Source organism: Delphinapterus leucas, chromosome 13 (genome assembly GCF_059928025.1).
Source record: "Delphinapterus leucas isolate spDelLeu-1000000601 "Yukka" chromosome 13, BTC_Dleu_Yukka2, whole genome shotgun sequence".
Taxonomy (NCBI): domain Eukaryota; kingdom Metazoa; phylum Chordata; class Mammalia; order Artiodactyla; family Monodontidae; genus Delphinapterus; species Delphinapterus leucas.
The window spans coordinates 9,741,881-9,762,780 of record NC_143141.1 but is presented as its reverse complement, the minus strand read 5'-3'; the positions used below and the strand labels follow the sequence as shown (position 1 = coordinate 9,762,780).

At 53.6% G+C, this 20,900-nt stretch overlaps 2 protein-coding genes across 9 annotated transcripts in view; one reads left to right on the top strand and one right to left on the bottom strand.

The window, feature by feature from the left end:
- The window catches only part of CNNM3 (cyclin and CBS domain divalent metal cation transport mediator 3), a 26,840-nt gene extending 10,435 nt beyond the window's left edge, over nucleotides 1-16,405 (top strand). Inside the window, exons 2-8 of one of the 8 annotated variants that reach the window (XM_089922722.1) lie at nucleotides 4,229-4,372; nucleotides 5,364-5,513; nucleotides 5,823-5,992; nucleotides 6,196-6,292; nucleotides 6,653-6,786; nucleotides 7,137-7,275; nucleotides 14,567-16,405. In XM_089922722.1, the coding sequence (XP_089778848.1) occupies nucleotides 4,229-4,372; nucleotides 5,364-5,513; nucleotides 5,823-5,992; nucleotides 6,196-6,292; nucleotides 6,653-6,786; nucleotides 7,137-7,275; nucleotides 14,567-14,580 (848 nt within the window). In that variant the 3' untranslated portion in view covers nucleotides 14,581-16,405. Of the gene's footprint in view, nucleotides 1-4,228; nucleotides 4,373-5,363; nucleotides 5,514-5,822; nucleotides 5,993-6,195; nucleotides 6,293-6,652; nucleotides 6,787-7,104; nucleotides 7,276-9,749; nucleotides 10,068-10,757; nucleotides 12,987-14,566 lie in introns of those variants that run through there. The other 7 variants (XM_089922721.1, XM_089922715.1, XM_022598950.3 and 4 more) reach the window with 7 other exon arrangements.
- ANKRD23 (ankyrin repeat domain 23) lies at nucleotides 7,386-20,900 on the bottom strand. Its single transcript, XM_089894198.1, is given in 12 exon segments — nucleotides 7,386-16,560; nucleotides 16,625-16,726; nucleotides 16,869-16,930; nucleotides 16,933-16,960; nucleotides 17,052-17,156; nucleotides 17,246-17,344; nucleotides 17,592-17,699; nucleotides 18,833-18,961; nucleotides 19,170-19,212; nucleotides 19,214-19,275; nucleotides 20,628-20,720; nucleotides 20,823-20,900. Coding segments are annotated over 12 exon segments (1,005 nt in total). The 3' UTR covers nucleotides 7,386-16,464.

Below are 20,900 nucleotides of genomic sequence, written 5' to 3'. Positions count from 1 at the left end.
ATCCATGAGGGTTGGAATCAACTTCTTCCAAACTCCTATCAGTGTTGATATTTTGATCTCTTTTCATAAATCATGAATGTTCTTAATGGCATCTAGAATGGTGAATCCTTTCCAGAAGGTTTTCAATTGAGTTTGCCCACATCCATCAGGGGAATCTCTACCTATGGCAGGTGTAGCCTTATGTAATGTAGTTCTTAAATAGTAAGACTTGAAAGTTGAAATTACTCCTTGATCCTTGGGCTACAGTATGATGTTCTGTTAGCAGTCATGAAAATAGCATTAGTCTCCTTATACAGCTCCATCAGAGCTCTTGGGTGACCAGGTGCATTGCTAATGAGCAGTACTACTTTAAAAGGAATCTTTTTTTCTGAGCATTGGCTCTCAACAGTGGGCTTAAAATATTCGGTAAACCAATGTGTTGTCAGCCTTTATTGTTCCATTTATAGAGCACAGGCAGAGTAAATTTAGCGTAATTCTCAAGGGCCCTAGGATTTTTGGAATGGTAAGTGAGCATCGGCTCCAACTTGAAATCACCTGCTAACTGCATTAGCCCGTAACAAGAGGGTCAGCTTGTCCTTTGAAGCTTTAAAACCAGGCCTTGGCTTTTCCTCTCTGGCTGTCAAAGTCCTAGATGGCATCTTCTTCTAATATAAGGTGGTTTTGTCCACATCGAACATCTGTTGTGTCGTGTAACTACCTTCATTAACGATCTTAACTAAATCTTCTGGATAAGTTTTTGCAGCTTCTACACCAGCACTTGCTGTTTCACCTCACTCTTTTATGTTATGGAGACAGCTTTCCTTAAATGTCATGAACCGATCTCTGGTAGCTTCTTTTCATCTGCAGCTCCCTCACCTCTCTTAGCCTTGATAGAATTGAGAGGTGGGGCCTTGCCCTGGGTTAGGTTTTTGGGTAAGGGAATGTTGTAGCTGGTTTGATCTTCTATCCAGACCACTCGAACTTTCTCCATATCAGCAAGAAGGCTGTTTGGCTTTCTTACCATTCACATGTTCACTGGAGTAGCACATTTATTTGCTTATTTGTTTATTTTTATTTTTTGAAGCAGCTCTTATTTATTTATTATTTATTTTTGGCTGCATTGGGTCTTCGTTGTTGTGCGCGGGCTTTCTCTAGTTGTGGTGAGCGGTGGCTACTCTTCTTTGCGGTGCGCAGGCTTCTCATTGCGGTGGCTTCTCTTGTTGCGGAGCATGGGCTCTAGGTGTGCGGGCTTCAGTAATTGTGGCACGTGGGCTCAGTAGTTGTGGCGCACAGGCTTAGTTGGTCCACAGCATGTGGGATCTTCCTGGACCAAGGGCTCGAACCTGTGTCCCCTGCATTGGCAGGCGGATTCTTAACCACTGCGCCACCAGGGAAGCCCTGGAGTAGCTCTTTTAATTTCCTTCAAGAACTGTCCCTTTGCATTCACGACTTGGCCGTTTGGTGCACGAGGCCTAATTTTCAGCCTGTCTCAGCTTTTGACATGCCTTCCTTGCTAAGCTTAATCATTTCTAGCTTTTGTTTTAAAGTGAGAGGCCTGTGATTCTTCCTTTCACTTGAACACTTAGAGCCTATTGTAGGGTTATTAATTGGCCTAAATTTCAGTATTGCTGTGTCTCAGGGAACAGGGAGAGAGGAGAGGAGAGGGAGGGAGACAGGGGATGACCGGTTGGTGGAGCAGACACACACAGTATCTATCAAGTTCCCCGTCTTATGTGGGTGCAGTTGGTGGCGCTCCCCCAAAACAATTACAATAGTAACATCACAGATCGCCTTAAAAGATAGAATAATAATGGAGTTTGCAAATCTGGAAGAATTACCAAAATGTGACACACAGAGTGAGCAGATGCTGCCTGAAAAATGGTGCCGATAGACTTGCTCGACGAAGCATTGCCACACACCTTCAGTTTGTTGGAAAAAAAATCAAGCAGTATCTGTGAAGCACATTGAAATGACGTAGGCCTGTACTGCATTTCTTCAGTTCTCAGTTGCACCGTTTTTTTTGTATTTTAACATCTCTGTAACCAGGATGTCTCATGATTGATGACATCTTGGATTTGATGACATACAGTAAATGTGATCTTTTTATCCTTTTACAGCCTCCTTCCTTTCTTGATCATCTGGTTAGTGGTCTAATAATAATAGCTTTTACTTGACTCTTGACATTTTCATTCCCTCCAACTTTGGAGCAGAGGTCTTCCTATACCTGATTACTGGGGGTGGGGCAGGGGGCACGGATGCTGAAAGAATGAGGCAGGGGCATGCCAGCTGCTTCCAAAGCATGTGCTTCTAAACCCAATCACTACATTGTCATTGAACCCAAGGTATGTAAAGTAGGATTCACACAAAGAGGTGAGCTTGACTTTTTGCTTTACCAAAGGATTCTTGAAGCAAGCACCCCTTTACATGCAGGTCCAGGCCGGCTTTTACCCTATGCTTTATTCACTAGTAATAAAAAGGGGCAGCAACCTAAATGTCCGTCGACAGATGAATGGATAAATAAGATGTGGTATATATGCAAGTGAATACTACTCAGCCAGGAAAAAGAATAAAGTGATGTCATTTGCAGCAACGTGGATGAACCTAGAGAATATTATACTTAATGAAGTAAGTCAGACAGAAAGACAAATATTACATATCACTTTTATGTGGAATCTAAAAAATAATACAAATTACACAAAACAGAAACAGACATAGAAAACAAACTTATGGTTACCAAAGGGGGGAGGGAGGGATAAATTAGGAGTGTGGGATTAACATATACAAACTACTATACATAAAATAGATAAGCAACAAGGATTTACTGTATAGCACAGGGAACTATATTCAAAATCTTGTAATAACTATAATGGAAAATAATCTGAAAAAATATAACTGAAACACTTTGCTGTACACAGTGTGAACCAACAATATTGTAAATCAGCTGTACTTCAGTGAAAAAAAAGTACTGTTAAAAAGGGGTGGGGGCATGCTTGAGATGAGTTTGCTCTCAGTTCCATATCCTAGACCTGCACAGTCCAGCCCAGTCGCCACTACCCACAAGTGGCTGCTGAGTTCTTGAACGGTAACCAGTCTGAATTGAGATGTGCAGTGAGTGCCAAACACACACCAGATATCAAAGACTTAGTACCCAAAAAAGGAAAAATATCGATTCATATGTTTATACTGACCGCATGTTGAAATGATATTTTGATTATATTGAGTTGATCATAAAATACTATTAATTTCATTTCTGTCTCTTTAATTTTTTTAATGTAGCTACTCAAAAGTTTTAAATTACCTGTATGGCTTGCAATTCTGTTTCTTTTTGTTTTTTTAAATGGTTTTTTTGACGTGAACCATTTTTAAAGTCTTTATTGAATTTGTTACAATATTGCTTATGTTTTATGTTTTGGTTTTCTGGCCCTGAGGCATGCGGGATCTTAGCTCTCCGACCAGGGATCGAACCCGCACCCCCTGCATTGGAAGGCGAAGTCTTAACCACTGGACCGCCAGGGAAGTCCCACGTTCTGTGGCTTTTGGACAAGCATAAAGCTTTATGGAGAAAAAGCACTTACCTGAAACAGAGTATATTCTTGAAGTTTCCCTAACATTCCCCAGCACTCTGAGGCTGGGCTTTTCTCAAGCTTACATTTTCTCGTAAAACAAGCAGTTAGCTCACCTGAGGAGGATGCAGAGGAGGAAGGAGAAGAGTTGCAGCTTCCTGCTCTTCCTCCCGCACAGTTTGGGCTCTAACTGGCTGATTATCATCATCTTCATCCCCTGGGTGACTTTCATGCACCTCGGCTTCTGGAAATACAGGGCAGCCTTCAGAATTGGGAACGCTCCCTTTGGAGACTCAGGCGGGGTGGCCCCTCTCGGCTTCCGCATTCAGACTGTCCCCGGGGAGCCAGCGTCTTTGGTGTCGGCGCCCTGTGTCCACGGTCCGGTTGCTGCTGTTTACGGTGTCTGTTGTGGTCCAGATGCATCCTTGTCTAAACCACGTTTACGGCGTGGAGTCGCACAGACCCGGGGTGACTCCAGCTCCACCGCTGCCTGGGGGGACTTGGGCAGGTGGACATGGGGTCCAAGACTTACTCCTCACGGGCACCTAGGAAGAGTCTCTCCTGGTGCCTGGCCTGTTGTGGGAACATAGACATCAGCCTCTGTCCTTGTGATGGGCCAGTCACATGGGACTAAGGAAAACAGGAGGTCCCCTAGCAAGCTGTAACGCAGGTGTCCCTCCCCGCAGGGAAGTCCCACCTGGCCATCGTGCAGAAGGTGAACAACGAGGGCGAAGGTGACCCCTTCTACGAGGTGCTGGGCCTGGTCACCCTGGAGGACGTCATCGAGGAGATCATCAAGTCCGAGATCCTGGACGAGTCTGAAGACTACCGTGAGTCGTGGCCCTGGCGCTTTTCTGGCTCAGCCGGTCTTTCGAGCTTACAGAGACGTGTGTATCAGAGGATGGCAGGTCTCCGTGTTGTCAGAAGCGGGGCTGGATCTCGGGTCAGAGCCGTCACGTACCCAGGCCCCGTCTCCTTACCCCTGCGTAGGCCGGGATTGCCCCTTGCAGGAGGGAGGGCTCACACGTGTGCCTGGACGCAGAGCCGTGGGGGTGCGTCCCATGGGTGGCTTTGCAGTCCCAGGGCTTGCCTGGAGCTCTGCCTTTAACGGGCTTTTTCCCAGTCTTTATCTTCCTTGGTCCGTTTGCGTTCTCTTGTTCTGTTGTATAGAAGTGTCTTCTCAAAGAAGCCCATTCTTTACTGCTGAGAGGTTCTTCCCCAAACAGATGATCGTGGGGCCTGTGATTGTGTTTTAGAAGTGCCTGACTCTTGGGATGGCAGCTGCGGTCTGCAGGGCAGACGCAGAGCCCATGCTTGACGGCGGGCCTCACGTGGGCCCTCTGGGACACTGAGCTGCCCGCCCTGTGAGCTTGGAAGTGAATCTCTGCCCACGTGTCTGTCCCCCAAATGCAGCATTTTGGTTTGGCATCTCAGACTGCCGTAGGCACGGGGTCTGCAGGTTAGCGGCTGTTTGGCACCAGTAATCCTCGAACATGTGCTTTCTAGCGAGGGGCCTGTTGTTTTATATAAGCTGTCTGCCATCATATCGGCATTATCTTCTCCCAGCTCCGAGGAGGGAGCAGGCCTCTCTGCTACTTCTCGGGACATCGCTGGAACGCAAGCTGCCGCCCCTCTGACGGGGCACCATATCACTGCCTGGGTGGAGTGGCCGCCAGGTGCTGTCAAGACAGCAGTGACCTGATGCTGTCCCCCCAGGAGCCCCGAGGCCTTGTGGGGAGGGAGAGGCAATGTGCCCCTTGGTCCGGTCATGTTGATGGAGGGCTGCTGGAGCCTAAGCAGGCCCTCTTCTCCCCGCCCCAGGAGACACCGTGGTGAAGAAGAAGCCTGTGTCTCTGAGCGCCCCTCTCAGGCAGAAAGAGGAATTCTCCCTGTTCAAGGTGTCTGACGATGACTATAAAGTGAAAATCTCGCCTCAGCTGCTCTTGGCCACCCAGCGCTTCCTTTCCCGAGGTGAGGGTGAGGGTGAGGGTGAGGGTGGGCCTCGTCCCTGCTCACCGGCCAGTGGATCAGGACACCCCCCCCCCTCCATTCCCAGTAAGCAGGAGGGTGTCCAGGAGAACTTTGGCGACTCTCTCTGCCGCCCTGTCATTAGCTCGGGTCACTTGAAGGCGGCTCCTCTGTGGGTGGTGGAGAGCCACGGCCGGGTGGGTGTTGTGGGAGGCTGGGGGAGCTGAGGCATGCAGCGGGAGGCGGGCGGGTACACGGGCTGTGCTGGGCCCGGTGGACACTGTCCCCGCACCTGTTTCCCCTGTGGGGCAGAGGTGGATGTATTCAGCCCGCTGCGAATCTCCGAGAAGGTCCTGCTGCACCTGCTGAAGCATCCCAGCGTCAACCAGGAAGTGAGGTTTGACGAGAGCGACCGCCTGGCCGCCCACCACTACCTGTACCAGCGCAGCCAGCCGGTGGACTATTTCATCCTCATCCTGCAGGTACCTGCGAGCCCGGCCTGGAGCCCGCCGCTTGCTTAGGAAGTGGGGAGGGTCTGAGAAGCGGAAGGAAGATCCAGATGCACCTGCCCTGGATAAGTGGGGTCGGTGCTCTCTCCTTGTGCTCTTTGCTGGCAGGAAGGATAACCTGTCCACCTCTTTCTTTCCCTGTCCCTCTCTCCTCCCCCTCTTCCCCGACCTTCCAGGGCAGGGTTGAGGTGGAGATCGGGAAAGAGGGCTTGAAGTTCGAGAATGGGGCCTTCACCTACTATGGAGTGTCCGCCCTGACGGCGCCGTCCTCGGGTAAGCTGCAGCCGTCCCAGAGCTGGAGGCAGGGGTCGGCGGCTGGATGGGCGTTGCCGAGGCTCTCCAGTGCCCCGCGTCCGGCCTGTCCTTCCTGCAGATCCCGTGCCTCCTGCAAGGCAGTCTGCCTTGGGGTGTGCTGGCCCTTCTCGTCTGCGGGCTGCATGGGGGGTGGGGCAGCATTTCTTCGGGGCTCATCTTTGTTGCTCTCCCCACCACTGCACAACTTTTCCCAGGAGGAGCATGTTTGCCATCCTTTTCAGAGCCCCTGGCTGTATTCCCTCACCAGGGTGATTTGTGGGGTGGATCTCAGAGGCTGGGTGGGGCTGGCCTGCTCCGTCACCCACTGTCCTCTCATAGTTCACCAGTCCCCGGTGTCCTCGCTCCAGTCCATCCGCCACGACCCGCTGCCCGAGCCCGCCGAAGGCACCCGCTTGTCTGCATACTGTCCTGACTACACCGTGAGGGCCCTCTCTGACCTGCAGCTCATCAAGGTGACCGTCTGGGCTGCTCACTGGTGCTGGCTTTTAACCAGCTTTGCGTCCCCGAGGGCTAGACCAGCTGGTCACACATTTGAATGGATTAAGAATAAATTCTGATGGAGTCTGTCTGAGACTTCCCAGAGCAAGACCTTGTACTTGCTGTGGAGGGTGGACGGCCTGGCCCCTCTGTCTGCTGGTGACCTAAGCACCCATTTCTTGGAGATGTTAACAACGCTTCCGCCCCGCACGCCCCCCACCCCCCAACCCTGGTTTGGGGGCTTGAGGGCAGGAGGGAGGGGTGTGGCCCCTCACCTCACCTTCTCCGTTCAGCTGCACGAGTTGCAACGCTTCCTGTGCCCCAGGTCACGCGGCTGCAGTACCTCAATGCACTCCTGGCCACCCGAGCCCAGGCCGTGCCGCAGTCCCCTGAGAACGCGGACCTCCAGGCCGTCCCAGGCAGCCAGACCCGGCTCCTTGGTGACAAGACAGCCGCAGCCACAGGTGAGCCCCGTGCGGCTGCATCCTGCGGCGTTGACCCCAGGGCGAGCGTGCCCTTTGCCGTCCTGGCTGCACACACAGACCTGCTCTCTCTGCCCTCGCCCTGCCCTACATTTGTTCTTTTTCCCTTTTGTCTCCCCGTTCTTTTCTCTCTCCCTTCTTGTGTTGTTTGTTTTGTTTTGTTTTGTTTTGTTTTTAAGAAGATGTTGGGGGTAGGAGTTTATTAATTTACTTATTTATTTTTGCTGCGTTGGGTCTTCGTTTCTGTGCGAGGGCTTTCTCTAGTTGTGGCAAGCAGGGGCCACTCTTCATCGCGGTGCGCGGGCCTCTCACTATCGCGGCCTCTCTTGTTGCGGAGCACAGGCTCCAGACGCGCAGGCTCAGTAGTTGTGGCTCACGGACCTAGTTGCTCCGCGGCATGTGGGATCCTCCCAGACCAGGGCTCGAACCCGTGTCCCCCGCATTAGCAGGCAGATTCTCAACCACTGCACCACCAGGGAAGCCCCCTTCTTGTGTTTTTAATAACTCGTCACCGCTGAGCTATAGGTCAGCTGACGTTCTGAGTAGGAGCATGTAAGTCAGCATTTTCTCTCCAGGGCCTGTAGGGTGGGTTGATTTAATTAGAGGATACAGTTGACCCTTGAACAACAGCAGGTTAGGGGCGCCAACCCTCTGCGCAGTCAAAAGTCTGTGTATAACGTGGTCGGTCCTCTGTATTTGTGGTTCTACATCCGCAGATTCAACCAGCTACAGCCTGTGTAGTGCTGGAGTATTTACTGTTGAAAAATAATCTGCACATAAGTGGACCCACGCATTTCAAACCTGAGTTGTTCAAGGGTTAACCGTAGTTGCTAAGTGGGAGTATGGTCACGTTCAGGCGCTGTATTGGGTCATTTGGGGTTAGGGTTAGGTCACCTAGAAAGTGAAGATTTGGGTCACCAGTGGGCCTGGCTCAGAAGGTAGGTGGCTGGTGGACACCATCCCCAAAACCCAGAAGAGCACCTCCTGTGGCGTTTGGTCCCATCCAGGCATTCCACTGGGAGCAGGAAGAAACAGACTTTGCAGAGTGGGATGGGAAACCCCACACTTAGAGTGTAAGGAGGGAAAATAAAAAAGGAGCCTGTGAAGGGTGGGCTTTGGGTGGGAGTGGTAAAACACATCAGGGAACTTTCTTGTCCTTGTTATTCGAAAAGGTACTTTTATGCTGACCGAGCTCCTAGGTTGGGGTCTGAGGTCCTCCGGGGCTTGGCGGGGCTCCTAGGTTGGGGTCTGAGGTCCTCCGGGGCTTGGGAGAGGCCGTGGAAGGAACTGCAGGGGCCTGACCGCCTATGCTCCATCCTCCTTACCCTGCAGTGGGGACGCCGAGCTCTTAACACTTCCCATGCCAAGCCCTGTGCTAAGGGCTCTCCTCGTCCTGACTCATCTAAGAAAACTTCCCTGAAGTTTTGAGAGGTGGTAGTTGTCACGCCCATTTTAGAGGTAAAGAGTCGGAGGCCGGGAGAGACGGGCACTCTGGCTTGGATGCACCCTTGGTTACCGGACCCACGTTTGAGAAGGGAAACGTGTTTTTATAATGGAAAGGTGCTTCCTGAGCTGCGTCGGTGGCTCCACTCCTGCGAGCCCCATCTGTGGTTCTGGTGAAGGACCCTGGGGGGTTGCGTTGGGTCCTGGATCCGGGCCTGGTCACGGTCCTTTTGGAATGAACGGACCCTTCATTGACCTCTTAGGGCGGAGCCCGCGCCTCTGTTTACCCACTGTGACGGTCTTTTATTTTGTGAGGCACCCCTCACACAGAGGTTCACACCGTCAAGTTAGACTCGGGTCTCAAAGGCCAGGACGTTTTTGTTTTTCAAAATGTGAGCCTTTTGGCTTTGGTTTCCTTACATGTGAGCCTTTTCTGGCTCCATCTGCTACTCTGACTGCACAGGTTGTGTATAAGGTACAAACTTAAATCTAAGAATCCTGGTTTTTCCTTTCATTTCATCTTTTATCACATACCCAGAGGGTTTTTAATCCTTTTGTGGCTTCGGTGGCTCGTGAGGCAGTCCTCTGAGAGAATCGTTTTTAGTGGCTCATGGGTCATTTCCTCTTTGTAATGGATTACCAACCAGCCCCTGTTCTGTAGTCATGATGTTGGTGATTTTCCCCTAAGTGCGGCCTGACATTGGCCCTGGGGGGCCCTCAGGGTCTTGCACTTTATCTCTGTTAACCTGTTGCTTCACTGCCCGGGGAGCTCAGTGTCGCTACACGTGTTGGACATGTCCCCGGGGCGCTGCTGAAATGGTGCAGGTCAGAGCCATCCTCTGGGTGACTGGCTCTAGCTTCCTCAGCAGAGAAGTGTCTGAAATGCTTGGAAAGCACGATGATTTTGAGCTGCCTTCAGCCGGGTCGGCAAATGGCGTGAGGGCCAAATCTGCCTGTTCTCGTAACGTTTTACTGGAGGTGCCCATCTGCTGAGGGATTGTACTCGGCTGCAGGTGGAGTTGCCTCGTTGCCCCCGAGGCCTGCAAAGCCTAAGAAGACTGGCCCTTTACAGAAACACCTTCCGGAACCCTGGTCCGCTGCTTCACATTCGGAAAACCCCCTCCACATCGATCAGTCCCAGAGTGGGATTCCCAGGGAGAGTCCGAGCTTGACACCGAGCCTCCTGGGCCGCTCTCGCCCCCGCGGCCCTGACTCTGCGGTGCTGCCCAAGCTGCCCGAGCGGAGCGGTTCTGCCGGAGCAGCTCCATAGCTGGTCTTCTCTCTCTCTCCCTCCCTCTCCCTCTCCTCCCCCTCCCTCCCCTCCCTCTCTCCCTCCCCTCCCTCCCCTCCCTCTCTCCCTCCCCTCCCCCTTCCTCTCCCTTTCCCTCTCCTCTCTCTAGCTTTCCCAGTAGGCCTTTCCCTCTTTGGCACATTTGGAAACTGCAGTTGATAATTGACTGTGGACTAGTGAGCATTTTTTGTTTTAAGACAACACGCAAGGTAAATATCTTGCCTTTTACTTTACCTTCTCTTTGCTTTCCTTTGCCAGCCTGTTAGCTGCTGGGGGCCACTGCAGACCTCTCCCCCCAGATGGGGGGCACTTCTCCATGGGGGTGAGTGGGTGCTTCCTGTCCCCTGTTGCTACTTCTCATCTCATTTTTCTGGAGGGCAGGAGGGACCATGAAATGCCTGCTCAGCCTTGGAAACAAAAGCTCCCTTCCAGCGCCTGCTGTGTTGTCTGGGCAGCCGCCTCCTGCCTGGCCTTATGGCCTCTGCCTCCCACAGGCAGGAGCCCTGCCTCTCAGTGATGGCATCCGTCCGGCAGTGGTTTTCTCTCACGAGGCTGAGCATTTTCCTAACTAAACGCTCCCAGCTCTGCCTCGACGTCTCCCGAGGAGGCCTGAGGCTCCTCGGCCCCCCGCCTCCCTGCCCCTTCCCGTCCTAAAGAGGACTGAACACCTGGGGTCAGGGGACCCGCTGCCTGTACGGGCTCCGATGCCGATTTTCCCTCTCCCCTCTAGGGTCCAGCCACAGCAGACCCGGCCTCCCGGCGGAGGAGAGCCCTGGGCGGAACCCGGGAGTTTAACTGCTTGACAGGCAGCCCCAGGTCTGGGGAACGGACAATCACGTGGGGAACTGGAGCGAGCCAAGGAGCGGCTTCCTGCCAGCCTGTCCGCATCCCCTGCAGGCCACGTTTTAGATGGCCCTCGTGGACGCGGGTCCTGGCTGCCCTCAGAACCAGAGGCTGGTGCCAGGAGCCTCAGCAGGTCCTGCCCCCCTTTAGGAGATGGGGGTCCGCCGGGGCCAGCCCTCCAGGCCTGCTTCCGAACGGAATGAAAGGAACAGTGCCACCTCCAGTCCCTGGGCCAGCCTCCCTGTGACAGTGCAGTGTGTTTATACCTCTTCTGGCCAAGCCACCACGTGAGTGCACGGTTACCGCCTCTCTGCGGCCGTGACCTGTTCTCTCTCTGCTTTTCATCTGCCAGCCTCCTGCTGCTGGCAGCACCAGTGTGGGCTGGGGGTTCACATCCGTGGCCTTGGCCCCTGTGACCTTTCAGGCTTCCCTTATGATGCCATGCTTCAGAGCACGCGCCCAGCCTGTCCCATGTGCCAAACCTGGAAGCAAGCCTGTCACACCAGCCCCGCTCCCTCCCGTGCAGGTGGCTTTCTCACGCTGGCCCCGCGGGGCTGAGGAACCTCTTCCTCCTGCCACTCCTCAGCCTGCCTGGCTCAGTCGCCACTAACAGTATTGTCGTTTCCTGTGTTTTAAGAAGAGGTCACACGTGGGAGGAAGGGACCGCTCTGCTGCACCTAAGCCTTTGTCGTGGGGTTCCGGGGAGGGCAGCCCGCGGCCCCCCTGGGGGCACCGTGTGGCTGTCAGGTGCGTGGAGGGTGGCCAGGGTGGCCAGGGCTGGTTGTGAACCAGGTGGAACCCTCTCCATCCTTTGGAAAAAAGAACATGATGTCGGAGTTTTTCTTAGATCTCTGAAGCATTTCAAGCTCTTTGCTATTTTCCTTTTCTAGCTCTGGGGTTTTAGAGAAGCGGGAACGAGAAGGTATTTGTCTCGCCTTCTGGTTCACCTAAAGTCACCTTCCACAGTGTTTCAGCTGCGCAGAAACCAGGGCATCACGGGGACCAAGGATGGGGAGGGGGCAGGATTTCTGGAACCTTTCCCAAAGGTATTTGGGTCCTTATCCAGGATCAGTGGGAATGAAGGCCAAAAAACAGTGGCATGCTCACCGAGAGACTTTTCTCAAGGAATTCTCTCCAGGAGCAAACCCAGGTGGGAAGTAGATACTTTAAATTCTCTCTCTCCAGAACAGTGGTTCTTAACTTTGGCTGCACATTGGAAATCACCTGGCAAATTAAAAATACTGATACCTGGGGCCCACCCCCCAGGGATTCTGATTTAACCAGTCCAGGCATCAGGATTTTCTTCTTTAAAATTATTTTAGGTTCACAGATCATATACCCTTCACACCCGCTTCCCTGAATATCTCACATAACCTTGGTGCATTTATCGAAACTAAAAAATTAACATGGGTACAAAACTATTAACTAAATTACAGACTTGGATTTTTATCAGATTTTCCATCATGTCCCTTTTCTGTTGCAGGATCCAATCCAGGACACCAAGTTGCATTTAGAGCTATTGCTTTTTTTTTTTCCTAAGTAACTTGTTACTTTGAAATAATTAACAGATTCATAGGAAGTTGCAAAGATAGAGGTCCCATGTACCCTTCACCCAGTTTTCCTCAATGATTACATCTTACATAGTTACAGTGCAGTATCAAGACCAGGAATCTGACACTGGTGCAATGTGGGCATATAGTTCTATAGCATCTTATCACATGTAGATTTGTGTAACCACCACTGCAATCTAGATACAGAACTGTTCCTCCCTAGGATCTCCCTCCAACAGACCCTTTATTAGAGCCCCACCCCCACCCCTTCTGGCCACTATCCCTAATTCCTGGCAACCACTAATCTGTCCATCATCTCTATAATTTTGTCATTTCAAGAATGTTGTATAAATGGGATCTTAACAGTATGTAACCGTTGGGACTGGCTTTTTTCACTCAGCATAATGTTCTGGAATCTCCTCCAGGCTGTTGCACGTGTCAATGGCTCATTCCTTTTTGATGGCTGTGTGGTGTTCCATCATATACTCACTGTCCTGTCTAAGGACATCTGGGTGGTTTCCAGTTTTTGGCTATTCCAAATAAAGCTGCTATGAACATTCATTACAGGTTCTTGTGTAAACATGGGTTTTCTTTTCTCTTAGCTAAATGTCTAGGAGTGCAGTTGCCAGGTCGTACAGTTACTGCATATTTAAGTTTTAAAAGAAGCCGCCGAGCTTTTTCAGAGTGCCTGTACAGCCTTACGTTCCCACCAGCAATGTGGGAGTATTTTCCCACATCCACTCCAGGATTTGGTATTGTCACTATTTTCTATTTCAGCCACTCTGGTAGGTGTGTAGTGCTATCTCATTGTGGGTTTTATTTGCGTTTCCATAGTGGCTAAGGTATATTTTTTCATGTGCTTGTTTCACCTTGTGAAATGTCTGTTCATGTCTTTTGCCCATTTTCTAATTAGATTGTTGTTTTTACTGCTGAGTTTTGAGAATTCTTTATATATTCTAAATACTAGGCTTTATTGGGTTTTTGGTTTGCAGATTTTTTTTTCCTAATCTGTAGCTTATTTTTTCATCCTCTTAACAGGATTCTTTTGCAGAGCGAAAGTTTAAAATTTTGGTGAATTACAACTTACTGATTTTCTTTTATGGATTATGCTTTTGGTGTCATGTCTAAGAATTCTTTAGTCCTTGGTTGTGAAGATTGTCTTTTTTCTAAAATTTTACAGTTTCAATTTGCATGTAAGTTCGTGATCCATTGTTGCTTTTTAAAAAATTTTTTTGCCTATAGATGTCCAGTTCTTTCAGCACCATTTGTTGTAAAGCGTATCTTTCCTCCGTTGAATAACTTTTGCATCTTTTGGCATATTTGCTGTGTCTATTTCTGGGTTGTCTGTTCTGTTCCTTTGACGGATGCGTCTGTCTCTTCACTGGTACCACACTGTCTTGATTATTATAGCAATTTAATAGGTCCTGAAATCAAGTGGACTGATCTCTCCCACTTTGTTCTTTTCCAGAGTTGTTTTAGTTTTAAATTTTAGAATAATCTTGTCTACATATACAAAGAAAAATCTTGTTGGGATTTTGGTAGGAACTGTGTTAAACTTGTGTATCAATTTGGGTGGAACTGACATCTTTACTCAGCTGCATCTTTCAATCCATGTGTACGTGTCCATTTATTTAAATCTTTGGTGTCATTCATCAGAGTTTTGTAGTTTTCAGCATACAGGTCCTTAGATGTTTTGTTAGATTTACACCTAAGTGGGTTTTCTTTTTAGCAATTACAAATGGTACTGTGTGTTTTAGTATTCAGATTCATTGTTAGTATGTAGAAAAAAGGTTTTCGTATGTTTATCTTGTATCCTGAGATCTTGCCGGAACTCCCTTATTGTAGGTGGGGTTTTTTGTTTGTTTTTTTTCTGGTGGCATGCAGGATCTTAGTTCCCTGACCAGTGGTCAACCCTGTGCTCCACCCCCGCACACCCCCAGCCCCCGCAGTGGAAGTGCGGAGTCTTAACTACTAGGCCGCCGGGAAAGTCCCTGTTTTTTTGGTTTTGTAGATTCCTTAGGATCTCCTACATAGACAAGCACGTTATCTGTATGATAATGCTGATATCCGGGTCCAAACCTAGGGATTCTGATTTAATCCATCTGGACATCAGGATTTTTAAAATCTTCCCTCTTGATTCTAATAGGCAGTCTAGGCTGAGAAGCCCTAGACCACCCTGCCTACCTGCTCTGCCCCTGGGGACCTGTCTTGCTGTCAGGCCGGCATGGTTATCAGGCTTGAGTTTCTGAGGAACTGGCCCCTCTCAGCCCAGAAAAAACAACCAGGCCGTGATGGATTATCAACCAGTTTTAATGAACAAAAAATACTGATACGTATAAAAAGGTATTTTTTTCTGTCACTTAAGTGTCCCCATTTCCTAGATGGGAAGTGTCTTGTCCATGGACTTGAACGCCTGTTTCTCCCATGGCCCTAGCGTCTGGGTGCATGGGGCTCTGTCAGGACAGGGCAGGAGGTGCCCACGTGAGGGGAAGGCGTGTGGCCCCTGTTGGGAGCTCTTGTCGGCTTTTTCACAGAATAGAAATTGCCTTGTCCTTGGCCTGAGAAGGCCGCCAGTTAGACTAAAAGTAAAGTAACTGCTGCAAAATGGCTATCAACCCAGGTTCCTTATGTGAGGGGCTGACCTTCATCCTGGAGCTCAGGTTCCTTATGTGAGGGGGCTGACCTTCATCCTGGAGCTCAGGTTCCTTATGTGAGGGGCTGACCTTCATCCTGGAGCTCAGGTTCCTTATGTGAGGGGGCTGACCTTCATCCTGGAGCTCAGGTTCCTTATGTGAGGGGCTGACCTTCATCCTGGAGCTCAGGTTCCTTATGTGAGGGGGCTGACCTTCATCCTGGAGCTCAGGTTCCTTATGTGAGGGGGCTGACCTTCATCCTGGAGCTCAGGTTCCTTATGTGAGGGGCTGACCTTCATCCTGGAGCCCAGCCCTCTGCCTGTGGCTCTCAGTTTAGGGCAGAGCTCTTCTCAGATGCACCTTCTGGCATGTAAGGACCCTGCTCGCCAGCAGTACAGCAGACAGGTCTGCACCAGTGCAGCGTGACCGGGAAAGGACAGTGTTGGGGGGAAGCTTTAGGGGAGTGTCTGGAGGTGGGGCCTCGGGCCACCGCCAGTTGGCGGAGGAGGGAAAGGAGCAGCTGAGCTCAGAGCCCTCCACGTCCTGCCTCCGAATGTTTGTTAGGGTGAAGCAGCACGGCCGTGGCTGCAGGGGCCAGGTGAGAGCGCGCACTCTAGTACCAGGGCCGGGGTGACGTCAGCGCCGGAGGCAGAGCAGGGTTACAGGCCACCACGCCAAAAGCTGAGTGGGCCGCAAGCAATCCCCAGCACCCAGGCGCGTCCCCCTACAAGGGGAGCCACTAGATGGCCAACCAGAGGGCAGCGGGCAGGCCTGTCCGAAGCCTTCGACAGAGGGCACAAGGTTTCCCTAAAACATTAGCTCCAGCTCGTCGGCCTTGGGGCTTCTGAGGCAAGCAGGCTGGGGCTGGCCTTCTGTGCAGGGGTGCTCAAAGCCGTCCAGCAGCCCCCTCCAGACGGCCAGGCATGGAGGCCCCTGGAGAAACCTGCACCCAAGGGCATCTGCTGCTGGCCACGCACCGAGTCACCACCTGGTGGCAGGAGGGCCCTGGTGGAGGGCAGAGCCTAGCCGCCTCCTGGACCGGGGACCAGTGGGCACCGAGGAGCCCTGGCACCGGCCCCAGGGAGCTCGAGGCTGTTCCTGTGCTGCTCCGTCCTGGGCCCCCATGCTCCTCCGCTGCCCCTCGTCTGGACCCACTTTGTTTCCTGCACGCACCTGCCACCCCCGGGTCCTCTGTGTCAGCCCCCAGCTCGCGCCCCGGCGGGGACCAGCTCAGCCTGGGACAGGAAGCCGGGGAGGCTGGTCTGACAGGGCTGCCTGAAGGCACGGAACCAGCCCTGAGTGGGGAGTCATGACCAAGGGAGGACCAAGCGGGTGAGACACGTGAGTGGCACGGGGGCGGAGATGACAGGATGGAATGGTGGCTGCGAGTGGCCCTGAGGATCGGCTGCTGTCAGCACCGGGTATGGGGGTGCCCCACGTGGGCCTGCAGTGCTTCCCAGATGCCCCACTGCCAGTCCTGGGGCAGCTACGCTGGGGTCACTGAAGCCTGGGGACGAGGACGCCGGGTGAGTCCCTGCTCTCCTCCCCGGAGCTGCCCACCCCGCTTGCACTTACTGCATTCTCACGTCCAGCCCGGCCCCGGAGAGCAGTAGCACCTTCAGGGCTCTGCAGCGGCCGGGCTGCACCGCCTCGTGTAGAGCCGTGTCCCCTTCCTGTCGAGGTGGGGGCGGTGTCCTCCTCACCTTTGCTTCCCGGGGAGGGTCAGGTCAGCAGCTACTGTCGCTGAGCTCAGGCTGCCTTAGTCGTGGCCCCCAGGGGCGGAGCCGCCCCAGCCCGGGACAACCAGATGCCTACCTTGTCCTGTGCGTCAGCGCAGGCCCCGCAGGCGAGGAGGTGCTGCAGGCAGTCGCGGTGCACGGGGCCATGTGCAGGGGCGTGCCCCAGATCTAAGGGAGTGGTGAGGCTCAGTGTCATTCCAAGCTGGCAAGGCCGTGTCCCAACCCCAGGAAGAGCATCGGGCCGCCCCGCAGCCTGTGCCCTCCCCTGGTCCCGGGCATTGACCCGGGCGCCCCAGTTAAGCAGCTGTTTGAGGATGTCCAGGTGCCCTCCACGGCAGGCCCAGAACACAGGGGTCCCGTCTGGCTGCAAAACAAAAGCACCAAAGTAACCCTGACCTGCAGAGATGCCAGGCGGGGGGTCTGCCGTGGGGATGGCCCTTCCCTGGTTCTCACCAAGTCCCGAGTGTCCACGGTGGCACCCGCCTCCAGCAGCTTGTTCACGAGCTGGCTGTGACCCTTCGGACAGGCCCAGTGCCAGGCCGTGCGGTGGAGCTGGGGTGCTGCGGACGGGAGTTAGCTGCAGGGAGCGCAGCCACCCCCGGAGGTCCCACCCGCAACCCCATTCCCAGAGCTGGTGCCTGAACAGAGCTGCTTACTCCCCCGTCGTGTGAAGGGCCTCTCCCTCCAGACTCGGGAGGCATCATGGGACCCATGCCCCATAAAACAGAAGAGCCCTGCAGTTTCCTAGGCTCTGACTGGACCACGCTGAAGGCCGCATGCCTGCACCCACCCTCGCTACCTTGTCGTGGGCACTGGGGTCCCCTCTGTCTGTCAGGAACTTGTCAGTCAGGGCCTCCTGGTTCTCAGCAGCTGCCTGCGGGAATGCATCCAGGTCCACGGGCTGCAGCTGGGCAAGTTCAAGGACGAGATCAACTCACTCCCCACACTAGGCCTCCGGGACACAGCCTCACCAGTCTAGCCAAGTGGTTCTAAGTAGCTGGCGGAGGACCAGCGCACTGTTGGCTTATACAAACAATAGATTTAAACGCTTGCCCCCAGGACTTCCCTGATGGCGCAGTGGTTAAGAACCCGCCTGCCAATGCAGGGGACACGGGTTCGAGCCCTGGTCCGGTAAGATCCCACATGCCGTTGAGCAACTAAGCCTGTGCGCCACAACTACTGAGCCTGCGCTCTAGAGGCCACGTGCCACAACTACTGAAGCCCGTGCACCTAGAGCCCGCGCTCCGCAACAAGAGAAGCCACCGCAATGAGAAGCCCGCGCACGGCAATGAAGAGTAGCCCCCGCTCGCCGCAACTAAAGAAAGCCTGCACGCAGCAATGAAGACCTAACGCAGCCAAAAATACATTAAAACAAAACAAAAAAAACTTGCCCCCAGAAGATTCTGACTGAAGGTATGGGGCGGGGTTACAGATTGACTTGTGTTCCGCTCCCCTGCACAGGTTCATATTGTTGTAGTCCTCACCCCAGTACCTCAGAACGTGACCTTATTTGGAAATGGGGTCATTGTAGCTGTAATCGGTTAAGGTGCCGTCATACTGGAGTAGGGTGGGCCCCGGTACAATAGGAGTGGTGTCCTTGTTGAGAAGGGACAGACCTTTGGACACAGGCATGCAGGCAGGGAGAAGGTCACATGAGCTCAGAGGCAGAGATCGGGGCCACGAGGCCATAAGCCAAGGAACATCACCAACCCCAGAAGCTAGGGAGAGGTGTGGACGGATCCGCCCCCAGAGCCTCAGAAGAAATAAACCCTGCCTGCCAACTCCTTGATCTTGGACTTCCAGCCTCTGAGACGACCATAAATAGCTGTTGTTTAAGCCCTCAGTTTGGGGTACTTGGTTCCAGCAGCAGCCGTGGAAAACAACGCTGGGGGCGGAGGGCCCCCTGGTGCGGGCTGTGCAGCCGCAGCGGCAGTGTCACTCCTCCCCAGGCCTCCCACAGGGACGGGGTGGGGGGGGGGGCTCCTGCTCAGGCACTCCAGCCCTGGTGTGGCACTCCCACGCACCCGCCTTCCTGCTCACCTTGACCTCAGGCTCGGGTGCCCTGGCGGGGACTCTGCATTTCAGTCGCTTTTCTCTCCGTCTTCGAACCAACGTTTCCAGGTCAGCCAGGCTCTCCAAGTTAGCTCTGGGACTGCTGAATCTTTCATGCTGGGGCAGAAAGCGGGCAGAAACAGGACCACGCCAGCCATTGGCTGCTGGCCACGGCAACCCTGGGGCAGCTCTTGGTGGTTCTAACCCTCGTCTTCCCAGCCGCAGGAGAAGTGCCGCGCCCAGGCTGTCAGACCCTGAGCCCCGGGCTCGCGGCCCCCCTGCTCCACGTGCCCGTGCCCCGTGCCCCCTGCCCCCCGCCACTCACTCTCCTCCTCTCCTTGTCCAGTTCCTGCCTCTCCCGGGCCTCGGCCTCCAGGATCAGACACTCCATGTCCACGTCCCAATCTTTCCTTTCGACTCTCTCCAGTTACCTATAGGAACAAAGAATCAGAAAAATTAGGAGGAGCCCTTAGAAAACAACTGTGCCAGACAGGGGAGTCCTGCCAGGAGCTGACGTACAGAGATTAGCGATCTGGATGTTGATCTGAGAGCTGGCCTGACCCCTCTCAAAGCTCCATGGCAGAGCAAGCCCCGCCGGCTCCCTGACCCCCGTGCTTGTCGCTGGCTCTCACCACCTGCAGCAGCGCCCGAGCGCCCGAAGCCCGGGGGCTGACTGCTGCTCACTCTGTCCTGTCAGCAGGAACCCTGCGGACGCCACATCTATTTATGCTGCTGGGCTGCGTCCAGGTGAGCTCAGGGCCTCCCTCGTGGGTTGTTGTCCTTAACATTCCTACCCGATCACACTACACTGCCACCTGACCCCAAGCCCGGGGGACAGAGGAGGTGCCTCCCGGATAAAATTCTGAATTCCTACGTTCAGACTTTGGCTCTTCATGAAGCTATGTTTCTTCATAATAAAATGGGGTAAAACTAGCACTTACCTCTTGGTAAGTATAAAAATGAAATGACTACCGGTGCTGTGCTTAGGGCAGAACCCACCAAACAATGGTCCATTCTTTTCTTCCTCCCCTGGCCCCCAGCCCCGTGATTCAGCGGCTCCCCGAATAAGCACGTTGAGGGGAGAGAAAAGGCTGGAATGATACGACGGCAGAGCCTAGGGCTTCCAGCCACGTAGAACTACATTCCATTCCCTTCTAAAGCAAAATCAGGCAGCCTAACACTTCCTGGGCCCTGCAACCCGCCTCCCAGCAGCGGCTGTCCTGGGCTGCGGCCAGCAGGGCCCTGGCCCGCAGTGGGGCTTGTGGGGCAAAGTGACGCCCCGGGCCTCGCTACCCTCCATGCCCCATCCCCCACAACAGACGTCCCAGAGTGTCACTGGTGTGCCTGCTTTTCTCGCTGCCCAGGGAACTCGAGCGCCCTCCTCCTTGTCCCCAGCCAAGGCAGCCAGACCCTCCAGACCATTTCCCCAGCAAAGACCAGCAACGCAACTGAGCTCAGCCGGCACCCAGCCACACTTGTGTCTTCCGGGGTAACCTGCCGCTTCCCGTTCCTCTTTGGCCATCACAGTCCAGGGCAAAACCCACTACATTCAAGGATTTTCTCGTCTACCATCGCCAGACGCCTTTCTCACCGTGTCTCTCTCTTGCTCCTTGGCCCCTCACCACCTCACACGAGAACTAGGCAGACAGGCCGGAAAAGTACTACAGGTTTCTACTCCTAAAACCTCCTCAGGCACCAGAAAGGAGCTGCCCGGCCTCCGCGTTCTGCTGAGACGGTCTGGGGGTGCCCAGACCACTGCCCGGCCTCCGCTGCACGTCCTCACCAACTGCTGGATGCTGACGAAGTCCATGGCCTCCCCCTGCTCGTCACGCCCCCAGTGAGAAGAGCCGAGCAGCTCAGCCCTTTTATAGGAGAGCTGTCGGGGGCCAGGGGGGCAGGGCAGAGGCTCGGGCCCCAGCCAGGCAACTCCGTGGCTCCGTAACACCCACCAAAGTACTGGTGTGAGCACACAGCCCACTGCGGGTGTGGGAGAGCGAGCTGTTTTGAGCTGCGTCAGTTGCATCCTCAGACACCCCGCATTCTGCACCTGTGCCAT